Raw genomic sequence first — 22,881 nt, 5'->3', positions numbered from 1 at the left:
TTGTTTTTTGAATTGGAAACCGTTTTAATCTAAGAACCACAGTGTGCAGTTAGATCCCAGAGATAGCGATGACTTTGCACTCAGTGTCAGTAAGACCAAGGAGTTGATTGTGGACTTCAGAAAGGATAAGTTGAGGGAACACACACCAGTCTTCATCGAGGGATCAGAGGTGGAAAGAGTGAGCAATTTCAGGTTCCCTGGTGTCAATATCTTTGAGGATCTAACCTGGGCCTAACGTATTGATGAAGCTACAAAGAAGGCACAACAGTGGCTTTATCTCTTTAGGAGTTTTAGGAGATTTTGTATGTCACCAAAGACACTTGCAAATTTCTACAGATGTCCCGTGGAGAGCATTCTAACTTGCTGCATCACTGTCTGGTATGGGAGAGGGTGGGGGTGGGGTTCAAAATAAGCTGCAGAGACTTGTAAACTCAGTCACCTCCATCATGGGCACTAGTCTCTGTAGTATCCAGGGCATCTTCAAGGAGCGATCCCTCAAAAGGGCGGCATCCATCATTAAGGAACCCATCACCCAGGACATGCCCTCTTCTCATGGCTACCATCAGGAAGGAGGTACAGGAGCCTGAAAGCACACACTCAACGATTCAGGAACAGCTTCTTCCCCTCTGCCATCTAATTTCTGAATGAACCCAGGAACCTCACTACTTTATAATTTCTATTTTGCACTACTCATTTAAAGTATATATTTATACTTTATTCAAGTTTTTTTTCTCTATGTGTTACACTGTACTGCTGTCACAAAGACCACAAAATTCACAATGCATGGCGGTGATATTAAACTGAGTTCTGATCTAAATGCCTCATTGGTCGATTGGTTGAGGAGCACATGTTGGTCAAAGCACTGCAAAACCTCAGAGAGTGAGCAACTGGCCAATACGAGGGAGTGAGGGGAGAAGAAAAATATTGAAGAATAGGGCTTGGCCTCCACGCAAAAAATGACAAAGCTTCACCGAGTGTGAAACATAATGGGTTTTAAATAAACTTTTAAAATGGGCACTGACCCGAAGGAAGTGCTGGAAGAATTATTTGAGGATTTTTACAAATGTATTTTACACCTGCCTAAGAAAATATGTGGACACTTTGGCAAGTCTGCCATCCGGTTTTTCAATGAACATTGAACCCATGAGCACCACCTCATAACTTTTTAATTTTTTGTTTTTACACCCCTTATCTTGATTTAACTGTTTAATATTATCGAAGTACATATATGCCACCATATGCAACAAATACACCTCAGGGTTGAATATTGTAACATATATGTACTTTGATAATAAATTAACTTCGAAGTTAATGTATTGTGCTAGTTTTCATTACATTTATACCCTGGGTACGTATGCCCATTACAATAAACTTGAGCTCCCCTTCCTCACCGTTTCTTCCCATTCATTTTCTCCCCGCTCTCATTTTCCTTTGTTCTATTTCGTTCTCTAACTTTCAATATGTCTACCTTCTCTAACCATACTTTCAACAGCTAACGCAAATGTTTCAGCGGCTTCCCTATCCAAAACCCCGCAGTTTCCGACCCTTTCCTCACCCTCAGCCCTCTCCCATTAGAGTCAACTCCGCATCGCTCCTCCGGCCGCCACTGCGCCGGCGCCCCGCGGCCAATTTCACGGCGGGCGCACATCAGGCCAGTATGGGTGGCGTTTCCTAGGGAACGAATTCCTGATTGGTCGGTCCCGGCGCCGACGGTCCGGCCGGCTCGGCACGTGCGAGGGGGAGAGAGGCGGGATTTCCGGAGCTGGCGCGCGCTGCCAACGCCGTGCCCTCTACGCCGACTGGCGAGGGCGGGATTTCCGGCGCAGCGGACGCTGGTTTAAAGACCGCCGGACCAAAATAGAGCGGCCCCGCTGTTTTGAGTTTGGAGGCGAGGATGTCAGAGCCGAGGGCGCCGAGGTTCAGTGACGCGGCACTGAAGGTGTTGGTGGAACAGGTGAGGGCCCACAAGGAGGTTCTCTTCCCCTCGGATGGGAGGAAAATGCCTCGGCAGACGCTGCGCCAGGCCTGGAGGGAAGTGGCACTCTATGTCAACCTCAAGAGTGTTACTCCCAGGACCTGGCTGCAGTGCCGCAAGAAGTTCAACGATCTGACCCGCACTGCCAGGGTGAGTATCACACTCCACCAAACCAAAACAAACCCCGCAAATTTGCAGCCATTTGGCCCAAACCTGGCATGTTGGGGGTATTCATTCTCCAAACAGCCCCATCCCATCACTGCTAATTATAAACACAAGAGCAATACGCACAATGTGTTGAAGGAGCTCAGCAGGTCAGGCAACATCTTTGGATGCAAATATACAGTCGACGTTTTGGGCTGAGATCCTTCATCAGCACCTGGGTGTCATTGTACACCAGTCATTGAAAGTGGGCATGCAGGTACAGCAGGCGGTGAAAAAGGCGAATGGTATGCTGGCATTTATAGCGAGAGGATTCGAGTACAGGAGCAGGGAGGTACTACTGCAGTTGTACAATGCCTTGGTGAGACCACACCTGGAGTATTGTGTGCAGTTTTGGTCCCCTAATCTGAGGAAAGACATTCTTGCCATAGAGGGAGTACAAAGAAGGTTCACCAGATTGATTCCTGGGATGGCAGGACTTTCATATGAAGAAAGACTGGACCGACTAGGCTTATACTCGTTGGAATTTAGAAGATTGAGGGGGGATCTTATTGAAACGTATAAAATTCTAAAGGGATTGGACAGGCTAGATGCAGGAAGATTGTTCCCGATGTTGGGGAAGTCCAGAACGAGGGGTCACAGTTTGAGGATAAAGGGGAAACCTTTTAGGACCGAGATTGGGAAAAAACTTCTTCACACAGAGAGTGGTGGATCTGTGGAATTCTCTACCACAGGAAACAGCTGAGGCCAGTTCATTGGCTATATTTAAGAGGGAGTTAGATATGGCCCTTGTGGCTAAAGGGATCGGGGGTATGGAGGGAAGGCTGGTACAGGGTTCTGAGTTGGATGATCAGCCATGATCATGCTGAGTGGCGGTGCAGGCTCGAAGGGCCGAATAGCCTACTCCTGCACCTATTTTCTATGTTTCTATCAGGACCCAATAAATGCTGCCTGACCTGCTGAGTCCGTGCCAAACCTTATTTATAATATGGAGTCTAAATGTAGGCAAACCATGTGTTTACTCAGAACTTGTTTATAATATTGAGAAACTGCAGATGCTGGAGTCTGGGGCATTAATGCTGGAGAACCGTGTGACTCAGTTGGTGGCACCAGTTGGGGGAACTAGTCAATGTTTTGGGTTGGGACCTTTCATCTGGACTCCAGTTGAAGGGTCTTGAAATGTTGACAATCCGTTTGCTTCCACAGATGCTGCCTGATCTACTGAGTTCTTCCACCATGTTGTTTCTCTATAATATAATTCTGCCTAACCATTACAGTTTGGTTAAAGTGTTGGATATGGGATTTTTATTTTTATGAACTTCTAGGGGGATTTAATAAATTTACATGTAAGAGACTTGCACAAAAATGAAATATATAGGATATGAATATGTAGGCATTACTTTCAACTGACATGGACACAAGGTGCCAAATGATTTCTTTCTGTGCTGTAACTGACTTATTTGCATTGAGGCCAACTTAATTAAAAGAAATTAATTACAAGTAACACTGGACAACAATTTTTTCCCAAGTTTTGCTTCCTCAGAATTTTTTTTGTTTATGATAGACCGCTTGAAGCTATAATTTCAGACTACTTGTATCATATAGGAATTTGGAGAAACAAGAAATTAACTGTTATTGATGTTAATGTGTTTAATTGCATAATATTGCTGATGCTTTGCAACAGTTCAACTAAGCTAAATGTTTTGTTGATGATTTTCGTTTGTACTTGGCATCTGAAGCTTCTTGCTTAAGTGTCCAACAATAATCAGCCAGCATTCATGGATTCCAGTTGCCCTGATACCATTTCTCCATGACTGTAATGTCCTGGTGAAACCTTTCACCATGTTTGTCACTGACAGCGCGAAGATTTGCAGGGAAGAAGTCTAAATGGGAATGCGGAAAATGAACCTTTGGTGACATGTTGCACTTCATGGTTTGTGTGCTTGAAGCATGTTGTCAACCAGCTGCATGTTTGGTGCTCTGTAGCTGACAAAATTTTGAGCAACATACTCGAATGCCTTCCATGCAATTTTCTCCTGTCCCACTAGAAGTTCTTCAAATTTCCTGTCATTGATGATCTGTTTGATTTGTGGACCAACAAAAATGCTCTTTTAAATCAGTTATTCTGACTCGAATTATGAATTGAAATAACAAATATAGGTGATATTAAAAAGTTCTGCCTGTTTGGGAACTTTCATGGTGATTTTCATGATCCACAGCCCTGAATCCATAAGATACACCCAGAAGTATTCAGGAAGCAAAATATTTGTTGTCCAGTGTTATTTGCACTGATCACATATTACTTATAAGAAAGAAAGTACAAAAAATTAGTTTGAGGCTTCTGACAGTCCAACACTTTCCAAAGCCTGTCCCACCACCATGCTGATCTGTGCTGTGTCAACATTTTAAGCTTTTAATAATTTTTTGGTAAATCAATAGAAATCTGTATATTTGTGCTTACTGAATGAATCAGGTCTGATTATAGAAAATTCTGCTTCAAGTAAAATCACTATAGCCTTTAAAGATAAAAACCTGAATATTTTGAATTGAAAACATATAGCCTTGACGCCAAAGCTACTTCATGGACATTGATCCAGTCACAGTATGCATTCATATTCTTTGATGGGTGCTGTATGTTGGTGTCATTTGGAAAGGTGGAATATATTCTGTGCTTTATGTGACTTGATGATTACAGAATGGACAAGTGAACCATGATTCCAGAGTGCTGGGAACTTTCCTTGTCATGGGTAGATAGAACATGAAACATTATACAGCTGTGGATTAGATCCATTGATCGTGATGCAAATTAATACACTCCCACATGCCTGTGCATATAGGATCCCACCATTCTTGTCTGTCCAAATCAGGGGTTCCCAACCTTTTTATGCTGTGGACCAAAATATTAAGCAATCGGTTTGTGGACTCCAGGTTCGGATCCCTGGTCTAAATGTTTCTCAAACATTGCTATTGTTATTGCTTTTATCACCTTCCCTAACCATGCATTTCAGGTACCTATCACTCTATTGTTTCAATCGGTACATTTAATGTCAGAGAAATGTATACAATATACATCCTGAAATTCTTTTTCTTTGCAAACATCCACGAAAACAGAGTGCCCCGAAGAATGAATGACAGTTAAATGTTAGTACCCCAAAGCCCCCCACAACTTTCCCCCTCCCTTGCGTAAGCAGCAGCAAAGCAGTGACCCCCCCCCACCCATCAGCATCGGCACCCCTTACTGAGCACTCAAGCGTGCAGCAAAGCGTCAGTAAAGACACAGACTTTCAGTACCCCAAAGACTACTCGTTCACGTGGTATTTGACATACCACAGGCTCTCTCTCCCTAATAAGGGAAAAAGAGGTGTCTCAGTTTTCACAGTGAGAAGGGAGACTTAACAAAACAACTCGCTGATTTATGGTGTTAAAAGTCTGTTGTGTCACTTTTTCTGAGCTCTGTGCCCAAAGAACTCGGGTCTCTGGGCACACAGGCAGCAGCCAGCCCGCTGCTTTCGATCTTCCGTGTACTCCCACGACACGTCAGGTGGCGGCACCGACCTTGAATCCGCCTGCCTCCAGAGTCATGAAAATCTGGCACCCTGAGGGCAAGCTAGTCTTTCAGGCTGCGTCTTTGGCATATTGAAAAGGGGCTGGTTGTGAGGCCCTGAGAGCGGGTTCCATTTCCGCAAAGAACCGAAGTTAGCATGTAACTCCAGGTCAGGGTCTTCAAAAGAACTTTGAAAGGGGAAAAAAGAGAGATATCATAGACATAGCAACACACATCAAAGTTGCTGGTGAACGCAGCAGGCCAGGCAGCATCTCTAGGAAGAGGTACAGTCGACGCTTCAGGCTGAGACCCTTCGTCAGAGTCTCGGTCTGAAACATCGACTGTACCTCTTCCTAGAGATGCTGCCTGGCCTGCTGCATTCACCAGCAACTTTGATGTGTATTGCTTGAATTTCCAGCATCTGCAGGATTCCTGTTGTTTGTGATATCATAGACATAGACTTCTTTATTGATCCCGAGGGAAATTGAGTTTTGTTACAGCTGCATCAACCAAGAATAGAGCATAAATATAGCAATGAAAAAACCACAAACAATCAAAGAACAATATGCAAACTATGCCAGATGGAAATAAGTCCAGGACCAGCCTATTGGCTCAGGGTGTCTGACCCTCCACAGGAGGAGCTGCAAAGTTCGATGGCCACAGGCAGGAACAGCCTCCCATGACACCCAGTGTTGTATCTCGGTGGAATATGGCCGGAGTCCAACTGCAAAAAGTTCAATATCCGGGCTACAAACACGTTCCTCGATCGTAATATGACCAGGATTGCACCATCCGTTGTTAACCAGAACAGCAAGCCCCCAACTCCTTTACGCTTACCGCTCTCAGTGCACTTCTGGTGAGCCCGAACGGTCTGGAAGCCCTCCATGGAAAAGTTTTGGTCGGGTATGTCCACGTGCAAAGATAGAAATAGAGCTGTTTCCAAAGATGGAAGCAAAGGAGTCATTGTTAGATGCCATCGTCCTCCTAAGCTCTACCCATAATTATAGAAATATATATGAAGAAAACAAGTTATTTTGCAAACATTCTCAGCTTAAACCTATGCTCTTTAGTATTTGACATTTCCTCGCCTCTGAAAATTGCTCTGTTGACCCTATCTATGTCATTCATTTTATAAACCTCGATCTCTGCCTCTGTTGCTCCGGGGTGGGGGGACGGGGGGACGGAAAAAGTAATTCAAGATTATCCAGCTTCTCCTTATTAGCTAATACACACTAATGCTGGCATCATCTTAGGGAATCTTTCTCACACTCAGAATCAGAATTGGTTTTATTATCACCAGCATGTGTCATGGAATTTGTTGACTTAGCAGCATTGGTACAATGCAATACACACTAATATAGAATGAAAAAAAATAGGCAAATCAATTACAATAAGTATATATATGTACATTAAATAGTTAGATTAAAAATAGTGCAAAACAGAAATAATATATAAAAAAAAGTGAGGTAGTGTTCATGGGTTCAATGTCCTTTTAGGAATCGGATGCAGAGGAGAAGAAGCTGTTCCTGAATTGCTGAGTGTGTGCCTTCAGGCTTCTGTAGCTCCTACCTGACAGTAACAATGAGAAGAGGGCATGTCCTGGGTGATGAGAGTCCTTAATAATGGATGTCTAGTACCCAAGATGGAGCTGACTAATTTTACAACTTTCTGTGGCATCTTTTTATCCTGTGCAGTAGCTGCACGGCCCGCTCCCAAACCAGACAGTGATGCAGCCTGTCAGAAAGCTCGCCATGGTACTTTTATAGACATTTTCAAGTGTTTAGGTGACAAACCAAATCTCTTCAAATTCCTGATGAAATATTGTCACTGTCTTGCCTTCTTTATAGCTGCGTCGATATGTTGGGACCGGGTTAGATCCTCGGAGATCTTAACACCTAGGAACTTGAAATTGCTCACTTTCCCCCTTCCTGTATGAGTATTGGTTCATGTTCCCTTCTCCTACCCTTTCTGAAGTTCACAATCAGCTCTTTGGTCTTACTAATGTTGAGTGCAAGGTTGTTTCTTCGACACCACTCAACTAGCTGGTATGTCTTGCTCCTGTATGCTGTCTCATTTCCATCTGAGATTTTACCAACAATGGTTGTATCATCAGCAAATTTGTATATAGCTCAAATGCTATCTGTAGCCACACAGTCATGGGTATAAGTAGAGCACTGGGCTAAGCACACACCCCTGAGGTGTACCAGTGTTGATTGTCTGTGAAGTGGAGATATTATCGCCAATCCGCACTGATTGTGGTCTTCCGGTTAGGAAGCCGAGGATCCAGAGGCCCAGGTTTTATAGCTGGGAGGACTGTGGGAGTGATGGTGTTAAATGCTGAGCAATATGCCACAAATAGCATTTTGACGTGGGTGTTTGTATTGTCCAGGTGATCTAAGGCTACATGAAGAGCCATTGAGATTGCATCTGTTGTAGGCCTATTGTGGCGGTAGGCAAATTGCAGAGGGTCCAGGTCCTTGCTGAGGCAGGAGTTGATTCTAGCCATGACCAATCTCTCAAAGCAGTTCATCACCGTAGATGTGAGTTCTACTGGGTGATAGTCATTAAGGCAGTTCTCACTAGTCTTCTTAGGCACTGGTGTAATTGTTGCCTTTTTGAATCAGGTGGGAACGTACTACTGTAGCAGTGAGAGGTTGAAAATGTCTTTGAATACTTCTGCCAGTTGGTTGGCACAAGTTTTCAGAGACTCCATTGGGTACTCCAGGTACTCCATCAGAGCCAGCCACCTTGCGAGGGTTCACCCTCTTGAAAGACAGCCTGACATCGGCCTCCAAGACGGAGATCCCAGGGTCGCTGAGTTCAGCAGGGATCGTCACAGGTGAAGTTATATTCTTCCTTGCAAAGTGGGCATAGAAGGTAGTAAAGCAGCACTGCCATCCATGCTATTGGGTTTTGCTTTGTAGGAAATAACGTCTTGCAAACCCTGCCAGAGTTGTTTTCCATCTGATGGCACGTCCAACCTCGCTTGCAATTGTTTCTTTGCTCTTGGAATAGCCCTCTGCATGCTAAACCTGGTTTTCTTGTACAGACCTGGGTCACCAGACTCACGCCACAGATCCAGCCCTCAACAGATGAACCTCCTGGTTCATCCATGGCTTTTAGTTTGGGAATGTACAGCAAGTTTTCATAGGCAGACACTCATTCACATAGGTTTTAATGAGGTTGGTAACAACTGCAGCATACCTACCCAGATTCGAAGATGAATCCCTGAATAAAGTCCTGTCCACTGATTTAAAGTAGTCCTGTAAGTGCTTCTCTGCTTCCCTTGTCCATATCTTCTTGTTCCTCACTATAGATGTTGCAGTCTTCAGTCTCTGCCTATACTCGGGGAGTAGAAGCACAGCCAGGTGATCAGACTTTCCGAAGTGAGGGTGTGGAATAGCACGGTAGGCATTCTTGATGGTGGTGTAACAGTGGTCCAGTGTGTTGTTTCCTCTGGTACTACAAGTGATTTGTTGATGGTAATTATTTAGTGACTTTTTCAAGCTGGCCTGGTTAACATCCCCCAAAATGATCATGAAGGCGTCAGGGTGTGCCGTTAGTGTATGTGGATCCCACTCTCTCCAAAGCCTTCATATTCCTTCTACAGTGTGGTGGCCAAAACTGCACATACTGCTCTAAATGTGGCCTGCACGAAGTTTTATACAGTTGCAACATCACTTCCCAATCTTTACAACCAATGCCCTGAACATGAAAGTCAATACGCTTTGCACCTTTTTTTTGCCACTCTCTCCACTTATTTTGCACCTTTCAGGTGGCTGTGGACTTGCTCCACAAAATCCCTCTGTACTTAAGTGCTCCTAAGGATCCTGCCATTTATTGTATACTTTGCTCTTGCATTTGATCTTGTGAAATGCAACACTTCATATTTGTTCAAATGGAGCTCACTCTGCCATTTTTCCAGCTGAGTTTCCTCCCAATTTATATCTACTGCATCCCTTGCAAAACTTCCTTGCCATCCATGACTCCACTAAGCTTTGTGTCATTTACAAACTTGCTAATCAGACTACCTCTATTTCTGTGCAAATCATTATATAGGAATGAATGTGGTGACAAGTATGTACTCTGATAATAAATTTTACTTTGAACTTTGAACTAAATTTAAAATAACGTCTGAGTTATATAGAATGACATCCAAGTTACAAATGAATTAAAAACAAACAACGCTAAAATTAAAAGAAACATTGGCTGCCCCATTCAAGTATTGCACATGCCCATGTTATTAAATATAAAGGAGCATCAAGAATTAAAGCTGAGATTTAAAAAAAGAGCTCTGGAATCAAAGGAAGGTAGCTGCCCCATTTAAACCCAAATATTGCACGTCCCTATGGATTGCACTTAGAGATTGCCATGGGCTATGGGTTGGTGGAGGGAGGGGGAAACAATTTTCAGTTGAATGACAGCCTTGGGGGGGGAAAGCTGTTTTTCAGTCTGAATCTCTGTGCAGAGACGTTCTGTATCTCTTGCCAGACGGTGGGAGGTTGAGCTGGTGATTACTAGATTGAGATAAGTTCATCACAGCGTGAGCTGTAGATGGTTTCCATATCTGGTAGTTGTGTTCTCTGCAGTCCTGATCAATCGTTGAAGTGCATCTTGGTTTATCTTGTTACAGCTGGTGTACCATTTTGTATATAAACGATATATGTATGGTCTCTCAGACATTAAAATGTATATTATTTGCTGATAATACAACTATATTTTGTGGTGCGGAACATCTGAAACCACTTTTGGATACAGCGGAGAAAGAACTAAAAATTATAAAGAAATGGTTTGATACTAACAAATTATCACTGAATCTAAGTAAAACTAAATTCATAATATTTGGAAACCATGTATCAAACTCATATAGTAAACTTGGAATAAATGATGTTGAAATTGATAAGGTATCAAACAAAATTTTTAGGAGTGGTAATAGATAATAAATTAAGCTGGAACCACATATAAATTATGTCAAAGCAAAAATGTCAAAATCTATTGCAATACTGTACAAAGCGCAAGATTTCTTAAATCAGGAATCTTTGTATACATTATACTGTTCACTTATAGTCCCATACATGACTTACTGTGTAGCGGTATGGGGAAATACATACAAAACAAATACAAGCTCAATTTTTCTACTCCAAAAGAAAGTCATGCAAATTGTAAATAAGTTATGAGCCAACCAATCCACTATTTATTCAACTAAACACCTTAAAATTCAGAGATTTTGTAGATTTTAAAATAATACAAATTATGTATAAAGTAAAAAATGGACAGCTACAACAAAGTATCCAAAGGTTGTTTAAAATGAGAGAAAATTAACATGATTTGGGAGGGCCATGTATATTTCAAAAACAAAGGATTAAGAACAAATGTGAAAAATCATTGTATTTCAGTCAGAGGGGTGAATCTATGGAACAGTTGTAGTGAGAATTTAAAAACATGCACAGCACTGAACAAGTTTAAAAAATTATTTAAAAATAATTTAATGAACAAATATAAGATACATGATTTAAAATGAATGGGAGTAATGTAAATAAATGATACTTGGAATTGGATTTTGTGTTAAAGGATTATGAATTTTTTTGTTTTGGTGTGATGATTGATGCCAAATATGTTGTTGTATAAGTAAGAAGGGTAGGCGTAATAAGCTGTAGCTTCAGCCTACACCCTTTCGGTCTGTTTTAAAGAATATCTGTGTTTTTGTTGTAATTTTGTCCTATGAAATCATCGTTGAAAATGATGCTTTTTGTTATGTTTGTACTGGCCGAAATAAATTTCAGTCATTCATTCATACTGTCCTGCAGTATGTCACTATGTTCTCAGCTACACATCAATAAAAGTTTATCTGCAGCTTTAGGAGCAGGTTTGCCCTCTTTAAATTCCTAGAATAGTATAGGGACTGCTGAGCCTCCCCTGTGCACACATAAAAAAATTATAAGTGACAATAAAAAATATTTAGTGCAAAAGAGGAGTAACGAGGTAGTGTTGATGTGTTCAGAAATCTGATGACTGATTGGAAGAAGCTACTCCTATAAAACATTGCGCGTGGGTCTTTAGGCTTCTGTACCTCCCCCCTGATGGTAGTCACGAGGAGAGGGCATGTCCTGGATGGTGATGGATGCCACCTTCTTGAGGCATTGCCTTTTGAAGATGTCCTCAGTGGTGTGGAGTCCAGTTCCCATGATGGAGCTGACCAAGCCTCTTTTTGTCTCTGTGCATTGGAGCCTTTGTACCAGACGGTGATGCAGTTTCCACTGTACATTCGTGAGCTCTGATAAGCATCCACTATTTAACATCTGTAATCATTTTTTGAAAAAAACAATTGTCAAATTAAAGCCAGTCTGCCATTCAGAATGGTGATGTTTTTAAACAACACTCAAGGTTGTGTGAGTAATCTTAGTTAACCGGGTCATTGAACCAAATTGTGCTGTGGCTGACAGGGCTGAAGGAGGGTCTCTGGTATTCAGTTGCACCCTGGATTTGCCAGTAAAACTGAGTGTCAGATTCCTGTCATTACATTGAAGAGTTTTTTCTTGTGAGCCTGAGCTAGTAAGACCACACGTACAGTTGGAATCATCAGTCATTCTTGCCCCACGAGGAGAAAGTTATTTATTACTTGTTTTACTTTATATTTTTGCTTTGGTACTTTATTGTTTAACTTTTATCCACAACACTTTAAAAATGTAGCTAAGTATCAGAGATATTTAAACTGCTTAAAAAAAATCTTACAACTTTGACAGGAGGTGAGGCCTTCTCTCCACCTTTGCCTCCTACCAAAGTTGCCAGGAGTTCTGAAGTAGGACTCAGCAGGATATACTGACTGAGGCATAGCTCTTGTTGCTTCCTGTGTATGCTTTGCTGCCCAGCTGTCATTAGAGGAGATTCTGTTGTTTGGCCCTTTGGATTAGTTGCATGTGATTGTGGATAGGTAGCTAGGTTCATTAGCAGAACTGTTAATGTGCACTTTGCCTTTTTGTGTCATTGTTGTGTGCACATTGGACGCAGGAATCCCACTTCAGAACTATTTAATTGGCTTTGAATAGCCTTGGGGTGACCTGTTCTCATGAATAGTACTTTATCAAGTGCATATCTATCTTTCACTGAATGATTTCAAAACTGACATTTGAACCTTTTTGAATGGCAAGCATAGATGGAGTAAAGATTTAGATCAGTCATGATTCATTTTAATATAGAACAGACAAGAATGATCTGCACCTCTTCCTGTGTCATGTTCTTCTTCCATCTACATGTCTTTCTTACAGTCACTGCATTCATCCTCTTCCATTCCCCTGTCGCAAACTTACCTAACACCTTCACCATGGGTATAATTTATCCATCCACCCCTCCCCTTCCTTCTGGACCTTCAAGCCACATACCCCAGCAATCCTCCAATTTAATCCAAGCCTAATCACTGGACAATCTACAATGACCAATTAACCTACCAACTGGTACGTCTTTGAACTGTGGGAGGAAATTTGAGCAGCCGCAAGAAATCCATGTGGTCACAGGGAGAATGTACAAACTCCTTACAGGAAGCAGTTCAAACCTGGGCTGCCACACTGTAATGTGTTGTGCTAACCAATATGCTACCATGCGGTATAAAGCAGCTTTGACCTGGTAACTGGAAAACTCTTCAAGAGTTAATTGTTTTTGTACGTCCTCCTGCAAATACCTCGTTGCCACTGATACCTTGGTTCATCCATATGATGTGAAGCTACTTCAAACCTCTCTATATTTATTACAGTAAGTAGCTGCTAACTCATTGCCACTTTTTCCACAGGACAAGCTGGCGCACAAACCAAGGAATCCGACTTGCAGTGGGGAACGACCAGCCTCCATTCAAGCCACCACTCAGATGGAGCAGGAAGCTCTGGACATCGTTGAGATTTACAGCAGGAGGAGCATTGAGAATGGCGAGGCCGGAGGCCAAGTCCCACAGGGTGTCTGGCAAATTTCCCTCATCTGCTCTGTTCTTAAGCATCACCCAGGCAATGTGATCACCCTGGAATTAAAAAAAAACAGAAAATGCTGGAAACATTCAGATAGCTGTATGTGGAGAGAGATAGGGTGAACATCTGATGATAGTCGTCTTTCATTGTAACTGGAAGAATTCTGATGTAATGCAATTCCCATGCTCATCTGTAGTGGTTAGTTTAAAACAAACCAAAACCACTTAGAGACCGAGTACAGGGGTTGACACTGAAGCACTTCCACAATAATGAATTTCCAAATGGGGAAAAAGTACGTTCGATCCTTTATTGTGAAACAGGAAAAACAAACAACCTTATCACAATTTTAAATAAATAAATAACAAAATTTAAACTGGCCATATAGCGAAAGTACAAAATTAGCAGTACGAAGTGGTCCAGCAGTCTAATAACAGCGTAATAGCGACCTAGCGGTCAACAAAAAGAAATATCACTTCCAATTCACCCCGGCTCTCAACCCTCAACTAAACTAAGCTGAACTGAAGACAAAGCATAGATATGTTTCCTTACTCATTTGCTTCTACCACGCCCAGCCCATGTGACAAATTACCCATAATAAACGCGCAACACAAACTACAATGTAGACTCCATTGGACAGAAAATAGATTCATGGCTCCCACACCCATTTACCTCTTTTTAAAAAAATATTCCTGTTGGTTTTGTTATCGAGGTTAACATTTATTGCTGAAGTATAGTGGTTTGATATAACTGAGCAGCTTGCCACATCAGTTCCAAGAGCAACTGAGATCTGCCACATTTAGATGAATAAAAATATACAACACATGCATGGACTCTGAAGTCTAACTCATCCATGCAGACTTTAATGCACGTTTACTGTAGTCTCATTTGTGTGCGTCTCCCTATGGCAGGGGTATGGGAACCAAAATGATAGAATTGAGGATGAGCCAACAGGTTTACAAGTAGATGATGGGTGTAGTATGAATGTAAGGAAGGACAAGCCAATGATTGGGTACAAATGCAGACAAAGCAAAGAGTTGAGTTGTACCACAGCGGCAAAATTCAAAAGGGTGAAGAATGCAGGACTGAAGGTGCTGTATTTAAATGCACGTAGCATTTGGAATAAGGTGGATGAACTCGTGGTACAATTAGAGATTGATTGGTAGAATACCGTGGGCATCACTGAGTCGTGGATGAAAGAAAGCCATAGTTGGGAGCTTAACATCAAAGGATATACTTTGAATCAAAAGAACAGGCAGGAAGGCATAGGCGGTGGTGTGGTTCTTTTGGTAAGAGATAGAATTAGATTTTTAGAAAGAAGAGACATAGGGTCAGAGAATGTTGAATCTTTGTGGGTGGAGTTAAGAAACTGCAGGGTAAAAAAAACCATTATGGGAATCATATATAGGCCTCCAAATAGTAACTAAGATATGTGGATGTACTGTACTGTCTGTCAAAGAACTGGAATAGGCACTTCTAGGCAGGGCATGCTCCAGTTTCCAGGTGTCTTTTTTTTAGCATTATTCATGACATAAACTAATGTTCCCTAGTCCATCAATCACATTATAACCAGTTATTATAGGAGATGTACCTGTAATTACATTTTTCTGTTTTCTCAATATTGGCACAATATCACCAAAATTGTATTCATAAGTGTTAGATTTTGATTTTGGACTATTACATTTTAGATGTATGAGAGGAGATCTCATTCAGTTGTAGAAATTTCTGACAAGGCTTGATGGATTGCATGTGGGTAAGGGTGATATTTGTCCTGATTGAGTGGGGGTGGGTCTAGAATGGGAAGTAGGGGTTGCTGTCCCTAAGCTAACCAGGACTGAGACGAGTACTGTAGTAATTTCTTCACTCAGAATGGTGAACCTATAGAACTTCTAAAAGACAGTTGGACAGGTACGTGTATAGGAAGGATTTAGATCAGGGGTCCCAACCTTTTTTAATGCTAAGGACCCCCTACCATTAACCGAGGGATCATCTACCATTTAGAGAGATATGGGCCAAACGCAGTCAAATAAATTTGAATTGGTTTATTATTATCACATGTTGCGATGCAGTGAAAAGCTTGTCTTGCATACTGTTCATGCAGATCAGATCATTACATAATGCATTAAGGTAGAACAAATTAAAACAATAAAAATGCAAATAAAGTGTAACAGCTATAGAGAAAATGTGCAGGGAAATGAGCTGCAAACTGAAAATGAGGGAGATTCTGAGCTGGAGTCTATCTTGCTGTATAAGGGAGCGTCTTAATAGTCATATAACAGTGGAGTTGAAGCTGTCCTTGAGCCTTTGTATCTTCTGCCCAATCGGAGAGGATAAAAGGAGAGAGAATATCTGGGGTGCGTGGGATATTTGATTGTGCTGGCTGCTTTACAGAGGCAGCAAGATGGAAAGGCAGAGTTCAAAGAGCAGGGGTTCCCAACCTGGGGTCCTTGCTTAATGGTATTGGTTCAGGGCATTAAAAATGTTGGGAACCCCTGTAACAGAGAGAAGGCTGGTTTCTATGATGTGTTCATAACTTTCTATAGTTTAAAACAAGGCTAGCTTAGTGTTGGCACAGCCGAGTGGTTAAGGTGTCGTTCTAGTAATCTGAAGTTCGCTAGTTCGAGCCTCAGCTGAGGCAGCGTGTGTGTCCTTGAGCAAGGCACTTAACCACACATTGCTCTGCGACGACACCGGTGCCAAGTGTATCGGCCCTTGCATAACATCGGTGGCGTGGAGAGGGGAGACTTGCAGCATGGGCAACTGCCGGTCTTCCATACAACCTTGCCCAGGCCTGCACCCTGGAAACCTTCCAAGGCACAAATCCATGGTCTCATGAGACTAAAGGATGCCTATATAAAAAAAAAGCTTAGATGTGCATCTTGGTCAGCAGGGATCAGTGAGGTTTTAAGGCCTGTCTTTTTTTGTTTTCTATTACTCTTTGTGTGGATTGATAGATTAGTTGGCCACAGTAAATTGCCACTGATCAGTAGGTGAGTGGTAGAGACGGGTGGGGGATTTAATGAGAATGTGGGAGAATAGAGGAAATAAATATAGGCGGAGAAAAAGATATACAGTATATTTCAGATAAGAGTGAATGATTTGTGTGGACTAGGTGGCCTGTTTCTATGCTGTATCTCTTGAGCGCTTTACAACTGCTATGCCTCCTGGACTCTACAGCTGAAAATAATTTCTTTCTATCTGACAACCTGTGGCAGCTTTCACTGCAAGAGTCAATGTGTTACTGTCTACCTCCAAAATAAAAATGTTGCTCAATTGCCTGGGGCACAGTATGACATTACATACAGGTTTGTGACCAAATGTTTGCCCCCATTCTTTTTGTTTTTCTCTCTATGACATTTTTGATTCGGTTACTTTGGCCTGCCTCGGTGCAGGAATTCCCAACCTGAGGTCCACAGATCCCTCAGTTAATGATAGGCGTCCATGCATAAAGAAGGTTGGGAACCTCTGCTCTAGTTTGTCTCTTAAGGCTGATCCAAGCTTTGGAACAAAGACTTAGTTGTGATGTTTGCAAGAGGTTACTATTGGGAATCGCGCAGGTTGCATTTCAGTACATCAAAATTGAGGAGGTCCAATTTCTAGTCAGTTACGTCTTCCATTTTCAACAATTCAACAATTTCAGAGAATGGCATTTCCAGCATTTTCTGATTTTTTTTTCATATGTCTGTCACTCGGGGAATTTTCTTTTCATAATTTGAGATGTCATTTTTTTGGGGGGGGGCATTTACATCTCTTGCAGAAAAAAAATACTTATTTACTTGTTCCATTACTGCATTGTGCTATCATTTAAAAATAATCAATCTGATCTCTAACAATTTGTCATCACCTCTTCTTTTAATGCATCTTAAAACTTGTCAGCCTTCTCATTTGGATGAAGGATCGTTGACCTGCAGCATTGATTTTCTCCATCCACTGATGCCATCTGACTTTCTGAATACAGTTTTGAATTTAATGTCAGATTTCCAGCAGCCAAAGAATCTAGATTTTGTGACTCTGTGGATTAATATCTACCATTATTGCCTACCCTTTCTAGGACTGCCTGACCTTTGCCCTTCTTTTCCCCCAGATATATCCCATTATTTGGGCCTATCTGGGCGGGATATGGAGGAGGATGACCTTACCAAAGATGCATTGCCATCAGCTCCATCCTACCAATACAACACTGAACTCAATACTTCTGTTGTGAGAGATGGGACAGATGGATCAGCTCGGGTTGAATTATTCAGCAATAGTGAGCAAGATCTGGCCATGGTGGATAGGACAGTACAGGAGACAGATGACAGAAGAGCAAGTTCAGATTCGAGCTACACGGAGGAACACAGAGACTTGGATTTGAGTGGCCCTGCATTTAAAAGAAAAATCTTCCACGTTCATCATCAGTTACTTGAGGCTTTAGACAATCTGTCTCGGAGCTGCCTGACGCTGTCAGAGAGTGTCGAGGAGTCTGCTTCCATACTGTGTGGTGTTCTGCCGCAAGGCCTTGCTACTCTGCAGTCTACTATGGAGAATGTGACCAACACTCTGGATGCTACAGTGAAGCCCTCTGTTCGGGAGTCAGTGAGCCCTGAATTGGCATCGTTGATTGAGGCTCAGACTAATGCTATTCAGGCTCTGACCTGCACCATTTCCTCTGGCTTGGAAAGGTTGGGGGGATGTATTGATAGGGGCTTTAACCATGTCACAGAACTCCTACGGTCTGCTTTCCCATATGTCAGTGATAATGTTGAATCTCAGTCCCATGGTCATGGAAGAGTGGGAGAGGCGAATGCTGCTGTCTCTCATAACGGTCGCGTGCCTGCTCCCCTGCCCTGCCCTCGGTTCCAGGCTCCTCCTGTGACAGAAACAATACTACAGTCAACACTTAGGCCCCCTTGTGCTCAAACCCTGAGAGATAGACGATCATGAACATTCCAGAGCCTTGACTGAGTCATAGTAGCCTTTCACTGTACAAGCTGAAAACACTGTGGAATCCATGTAAAAGTGTAGCAGGGAAAACACTTAAAAAGCACGTAGGATGGCACTAGAGTGCTAATGTAGGTACCATGGTATCAATAAAGTGTAAAACACTTTGCAGTTTTAACTTTGACAAGAGGTTATATTTTAACTAAACTGCAGGGTTGGCTATCAGATACTTCAGTGTTGGTCATTGATTGGAATATTTCATTGGAATTTGAAGGATTGTTAGAAGTACTCTTCCGGATTGTTGATGGGTAGGGGTGTAGCATGCCTGATCCAGGGTTTAAAAAGACGATAAAAGCTAAAACATTATTTTTTATATAAATGATCACATGACTTTTAATAACAATTGTTCTGCCAGACCACATAATAAATTAGCATACAGTTTTAACATCTCCGGATGAAGTAAACGCTAAAACAAAAAACAATGAATTTCTTCTCTGATTCTCTCTCCACAGATGCTGCCTGATTTTGTTGAGTGTTTTCAGCATTTCCTGTATCACCTTTAGGCATCCAGCATTGGCAGTTTACTCTTAGATGTTTATATATGGCTTATGCTTCTCCAGAGAAATTAATTTGCAGTGCCCCAATTCCCATGGCCCACCATGTAGCGCCTTAATTATGACATTTATGCCTTGCTGTTATTGGACCTATAACTTCAAATTGATACATTTCCCATGAGTAGTGAAATAATTATGCAGACTTATGCTGGGTAAACTAAGCAAACAGTAATAGTCATAGAGTCATAGAAAAGTACAGCACAGAAACAGGCCCTTCAGCCCATTGAGTCCATGCCTATTTCCATTAGTCTGCACCAGGACCATAGCCCTCCACACCCCTACCATCCATATACCTCTCCAAACTCAAGCATGTAGAGGATGAGTTCTTGTAGAAGTTGGTTGGCTAGTTTAGTATCTTATGGATCTAACAAGAGATTAGGGTGTATTTTTATTTTCATTGCTTACTATGAGATTTAATTACCTTGTAGTTAACTGTGCTTTAAGAAGAGTGATCATAATATTGCATACAAAGGTGGAAGGGAATTGGTTCAATGAGATGCCAGGGTCTTTTAATTCAAACAGAGATGAAGCAAGATACAAAAGTTTGAGTCAGGAACTGGTTATAACAGATTGGGAAACAATGTTGAAAAAAACATAAAGCAATGGCTAACTTAAAGCAATAAACACTGATATATGGTTCACAACAAATGCATATTCCAGTACAAAACAAAACAGGAAACGTGACCTGGCTGTGGATAACAAGTTAAAGTTAGAATTAAATTGAAAGGAGAGACTTAAAATGTTGGCAGAAAGCAGGCCTGAGGATTGGAAAATTTGCCGAATTCAGCAGAGGTCGAAGAAATAGAAAAGGAAAGGGAAAGTAGTAATAGGGTGTGAAATATAAAAACAAACTTTAAAAGCTTCTCTTGATAAATTTAAAAAAAAACAAAAGATTTTAAGTCCTGAAGAAGGGCCTCATTCCGAAACATCGATTGTTTGTTCTTTTCCGTAGCTGCTGCCTGACCTGCTGAGTTCCTCCAGCATTTTGTGTGTGTTGCAAATGATTAAGCAAACAGTAATGTGGATCTCTCACACACACAGATAGGAGAAATTATATTGGGAAATAAAGAAATAGCAGCAAAATTAAATAAATGAGTTACATCTATCTTCTTGGAAAGTGATGCAGAAAATGTTGCAGATTATGGTACAAAATATTAAAGACAAAACTGAATGGAATTAACATGAGGTGAAAATTATGATTAGAAATTAATGGAACTAAATAGTAATAAATCCCCAGGACCTGATCTGCATCTCAAGGCATTGAAAGATGACTATGGAGGTGATTCTGTTTGTTATCTTCCAGACTTTCTTTGGATTTGAGATTGGAAGGTAGCAGGTAAAACTTACTTACTGCCCATTATGCCGCAGGCATTTAGGGCAGCAATGAAGGTCCTCCATCTCTGGCAGTATTCAGAGCTTCCTTCATTGTATCAGTCATGCAAGTCCCTGGTGGAGACTCAGGAATACCATCACACTCAGATGTGGAAGGATCCTTCATTAGTTTCTGTAACAATTTTGTTTTCCAGTCAACATTGTTAGCCCTGAGCTGAACCTCCGAACCTGGAGGAGCAGTGGACCACTCTTCGTCTGGCCTCTACCCTTTGACCTGCTTGGCATGGGTTACCTTACCAAGAGCCAAAGCATAAAGCCCTGACTCCAGTCAACGTAGCTCTCCAGGTCATTGAGCATGCAAGCCTCCTAACCACAACAAGGTTGTGGTCCTCTTGGAGGAGTGTGTAAAAACCCAGTATTTAATATAGATTGGACAGTGACTGATCATGGCAGTGGAAATAACAGAATCTTGATTAACAATGTGGTGACTGGACAGTCAGAAGGAGGCAGTCAGTGAAAGACAAATCATGTTTGTCAAGTCTGCTTTCTTTTAGGTTGAAACTGGCAGAAGAGATAGTGGCACCAGGGGGTTTTCAATAGGCTTTCAACATGGTGCAGTAAAGTAAATTGTATGTATTGCACTGTACTGCTGCTCACCCCCCCCAATAAAAAAAAAACAAATGGCATATGTGAGTATGAGGAAATCTGCAGATGCTGGAATTTCAAGCAACACACATAAAATTTGCTGGTGAACGCAGCAGGCCAGGCAGCATCTCTAGGAAGAGGTACAGTTGACGTTTTGGGCTGAGACCCTTCGTCAGGACTAACTGAGAGAAGAGCTAGTAAGAGACTACTACAAGAGCTCTTACTAGCTTTTTTTTCAGTTAGTCCTGATGAAGGGTCTTGGCCCAAAACGTCGACTGTACCGCTTCGTGTAGATGCTGCCTGGCCTGCTGCGTTCACCAGCAACTTTTATGTGTGTTGCTTGGCATATGTGAGTGATGATGAACCTGACACTGATTTGGGTCTTTATTGTGGATTGAAAGTGGGAAGGGGGCAGGAGAGGGTGTGGGAAGCACCAGAGAGGCATTCTGGGATGATCAATAAGCCAATTACTTCGAATCAAAAGCTCTTTTCTGGTGTCTCAGGGCTGGGTAAAGCTGCACCCGCTTCATCCATTTCCCAGCTCCTGGCACTTCTTCTTACCACCTGTCCCACCATACCATTCCCAGCATACTTTGCTCCTGCCAGATTTCCAAACTTACTCTCCACTCCATATTGACAAACTGTGCAAAAATGTGCTTAGACTGTTTGCACAGTGCTGTAGAAAACGGGAATTAAGTGGGTCTTCTTTTGAGTCAGGAGGTAAATAACAACTGGAGTGCTGCAGGATTGATGTTGGGTTCTCAACTACAAATTATCTGGTTGACGAGTCCAAATCTAATATTTGCAAATCATGCAAAATTCAGTGGCACTGTGAATTATGAAGAAAATGAACAGAGACCTCAGGGGGATATAGTCAGGCTAATTGTATGGGCTAAGCCATACCAGGTGAACAAAATGGAAACATAACTATTTATTTTAAATGGAGAAAAATTGCTGGCATTTAGAAGAATATGTATACTTAGTACACCAATCACAGCAAATTGATAAGCAGATACGGCTACTGTATGTTGGATTTTAGGGGATGGTAGATATGGAAGCATGACATTTCAAGGGACTTTTAACTGAACAAAATATGACAAACAAATGTCTGTGTGTGTAATTGTGAAGTTGTCCAACTCGGACCAGAAAGGTAAATGATGAAAAGGTAAATGTGATTGCGTGGATCTAGAAAATATCAAATAGAAACTATCATAAAAACTCACAGGAATTCAGGCTTTTATTTTTGGTCTTCAAATAGTAAATTATACATACAGAATACACAGATTGAGTTTGTACTTCCTGGAATTTGTAAGATTACGTGTTCAAGATGATCAGGGACAGCTTCACAATAATTCTAGTGGTTTTGTGCCCATCCAGGGATTGTGGGTTTTCCTCAGAATCATGTGTCCTTGAACCCATGGATGATTTGAGGTAGGACCCTATTAGTTAATTGCTGGAGAATGTGGATGTAACAATGCTCTCCTGATAAACGCTAAGAGATTTGGTGATTACTCACTCTAAAGGGGAGTGAACCTTCTGATTGTTATATGAAGCTGCAGAGCATTGTGGCACATGGTGTGACTGGTCAGTAAACTGTAACTCAACTCTTGACCAACTCTTGAGAACAGGGCAAGAAATTCTATGCACTTCCCTTTTCCTTTCATGATACCTGACCTGCTCAGTTGCAGTTTTATGTACTGTATCTAGCTGCTATTACTATTGCTCCTTCCCCAAACAGTT

At 41.8% G+C, this 22,881-nt stretch overlaps 1 protein-coding gene across 3 annotated transcripts; it reads left to right on the top strand.

The window, feature by feature from the left end:
- The first annotated feature begins 1,795 nt into the window (after positions 1 to 1,795).
- On the top strand, positions 1,796 to 21,253 carry LOC140201880 (uncharacterized). Of its 3 annotated transcripts, none has more exons than XM_072266641.1 (3): positions 1,796 to 2,125; positions 13,465 to 13,624; positions 17,715 to 21,253. In XM_072266641.1, exons 1-3 carry the CDS (start codon positions 1,895 to 1,897, stop codon positions 18,551 to 18,553), a joined length of 1,230 nt encoding a protein of 409 aa, XP_072122742.1. In that variant the 5' UTR covers positions 1,796 to 1,894; the 3' UTR covers positions 18,554 to 21,253. The 3 variants fall into 3 exon arrangements, with proteins under 3 accessions (XP_072122742.1, XP_072122743.1, XP_072122741.1); XM_072266642.1 differs by having other exon boundaries at positions 1,797 to 1,954; positions 17,682 to 21,253; XM_072266640.1 differs by having other exon boundaries at positions 1,797 to 2,125; positions 17,682 to 21,253.
- The last annotated feature ends 1,628 nt before the right edge of the window (positions 21,254 to 22,881 follow it).

The sequence above is a fragment of the Mobula birostris genome, chromosome 8 (assembly GCF_030028105.1).
Source record: "Mobula birostris isolate sMobBir1 chromosome 8, sMobBir1.hap1, whole genome shotgun sequence".
NCBI classification, from domain to species: domain Eukaryota; kingdom Metazoa; phylum Chordata; class Chondrichthyes; order Myliobatiformes; family Myliobatidae; genus Mobula; species Mobula birostris.
This window is presented reverse-complemented; position numbering and strand designations above follow the sequence as displayed.

Coding starts and splice junctions, on each gene's coding strand:
- LOC140201880 (XM_072266640.1), top strand. CDS start 1,895: ATGTCAGAGCCGAGGGCGCCGAGGTTCAGTGACGCGGCACTGAAGGTG. Junction 2,126..13,464: donor ATCTGACCCGCACTGCCAGG/GTGAGTATCACA, acceptor CTTTTTCCACAG/GACAAGCTGGCGCACAAACC. Junction 13,625..17,681: donor CGGAGGCCAAGTCCCACAGG/GTGTCTGGCAAA, acceptor TACCCTTTCTAG/GACTGCCTGACCTTTGCCCT.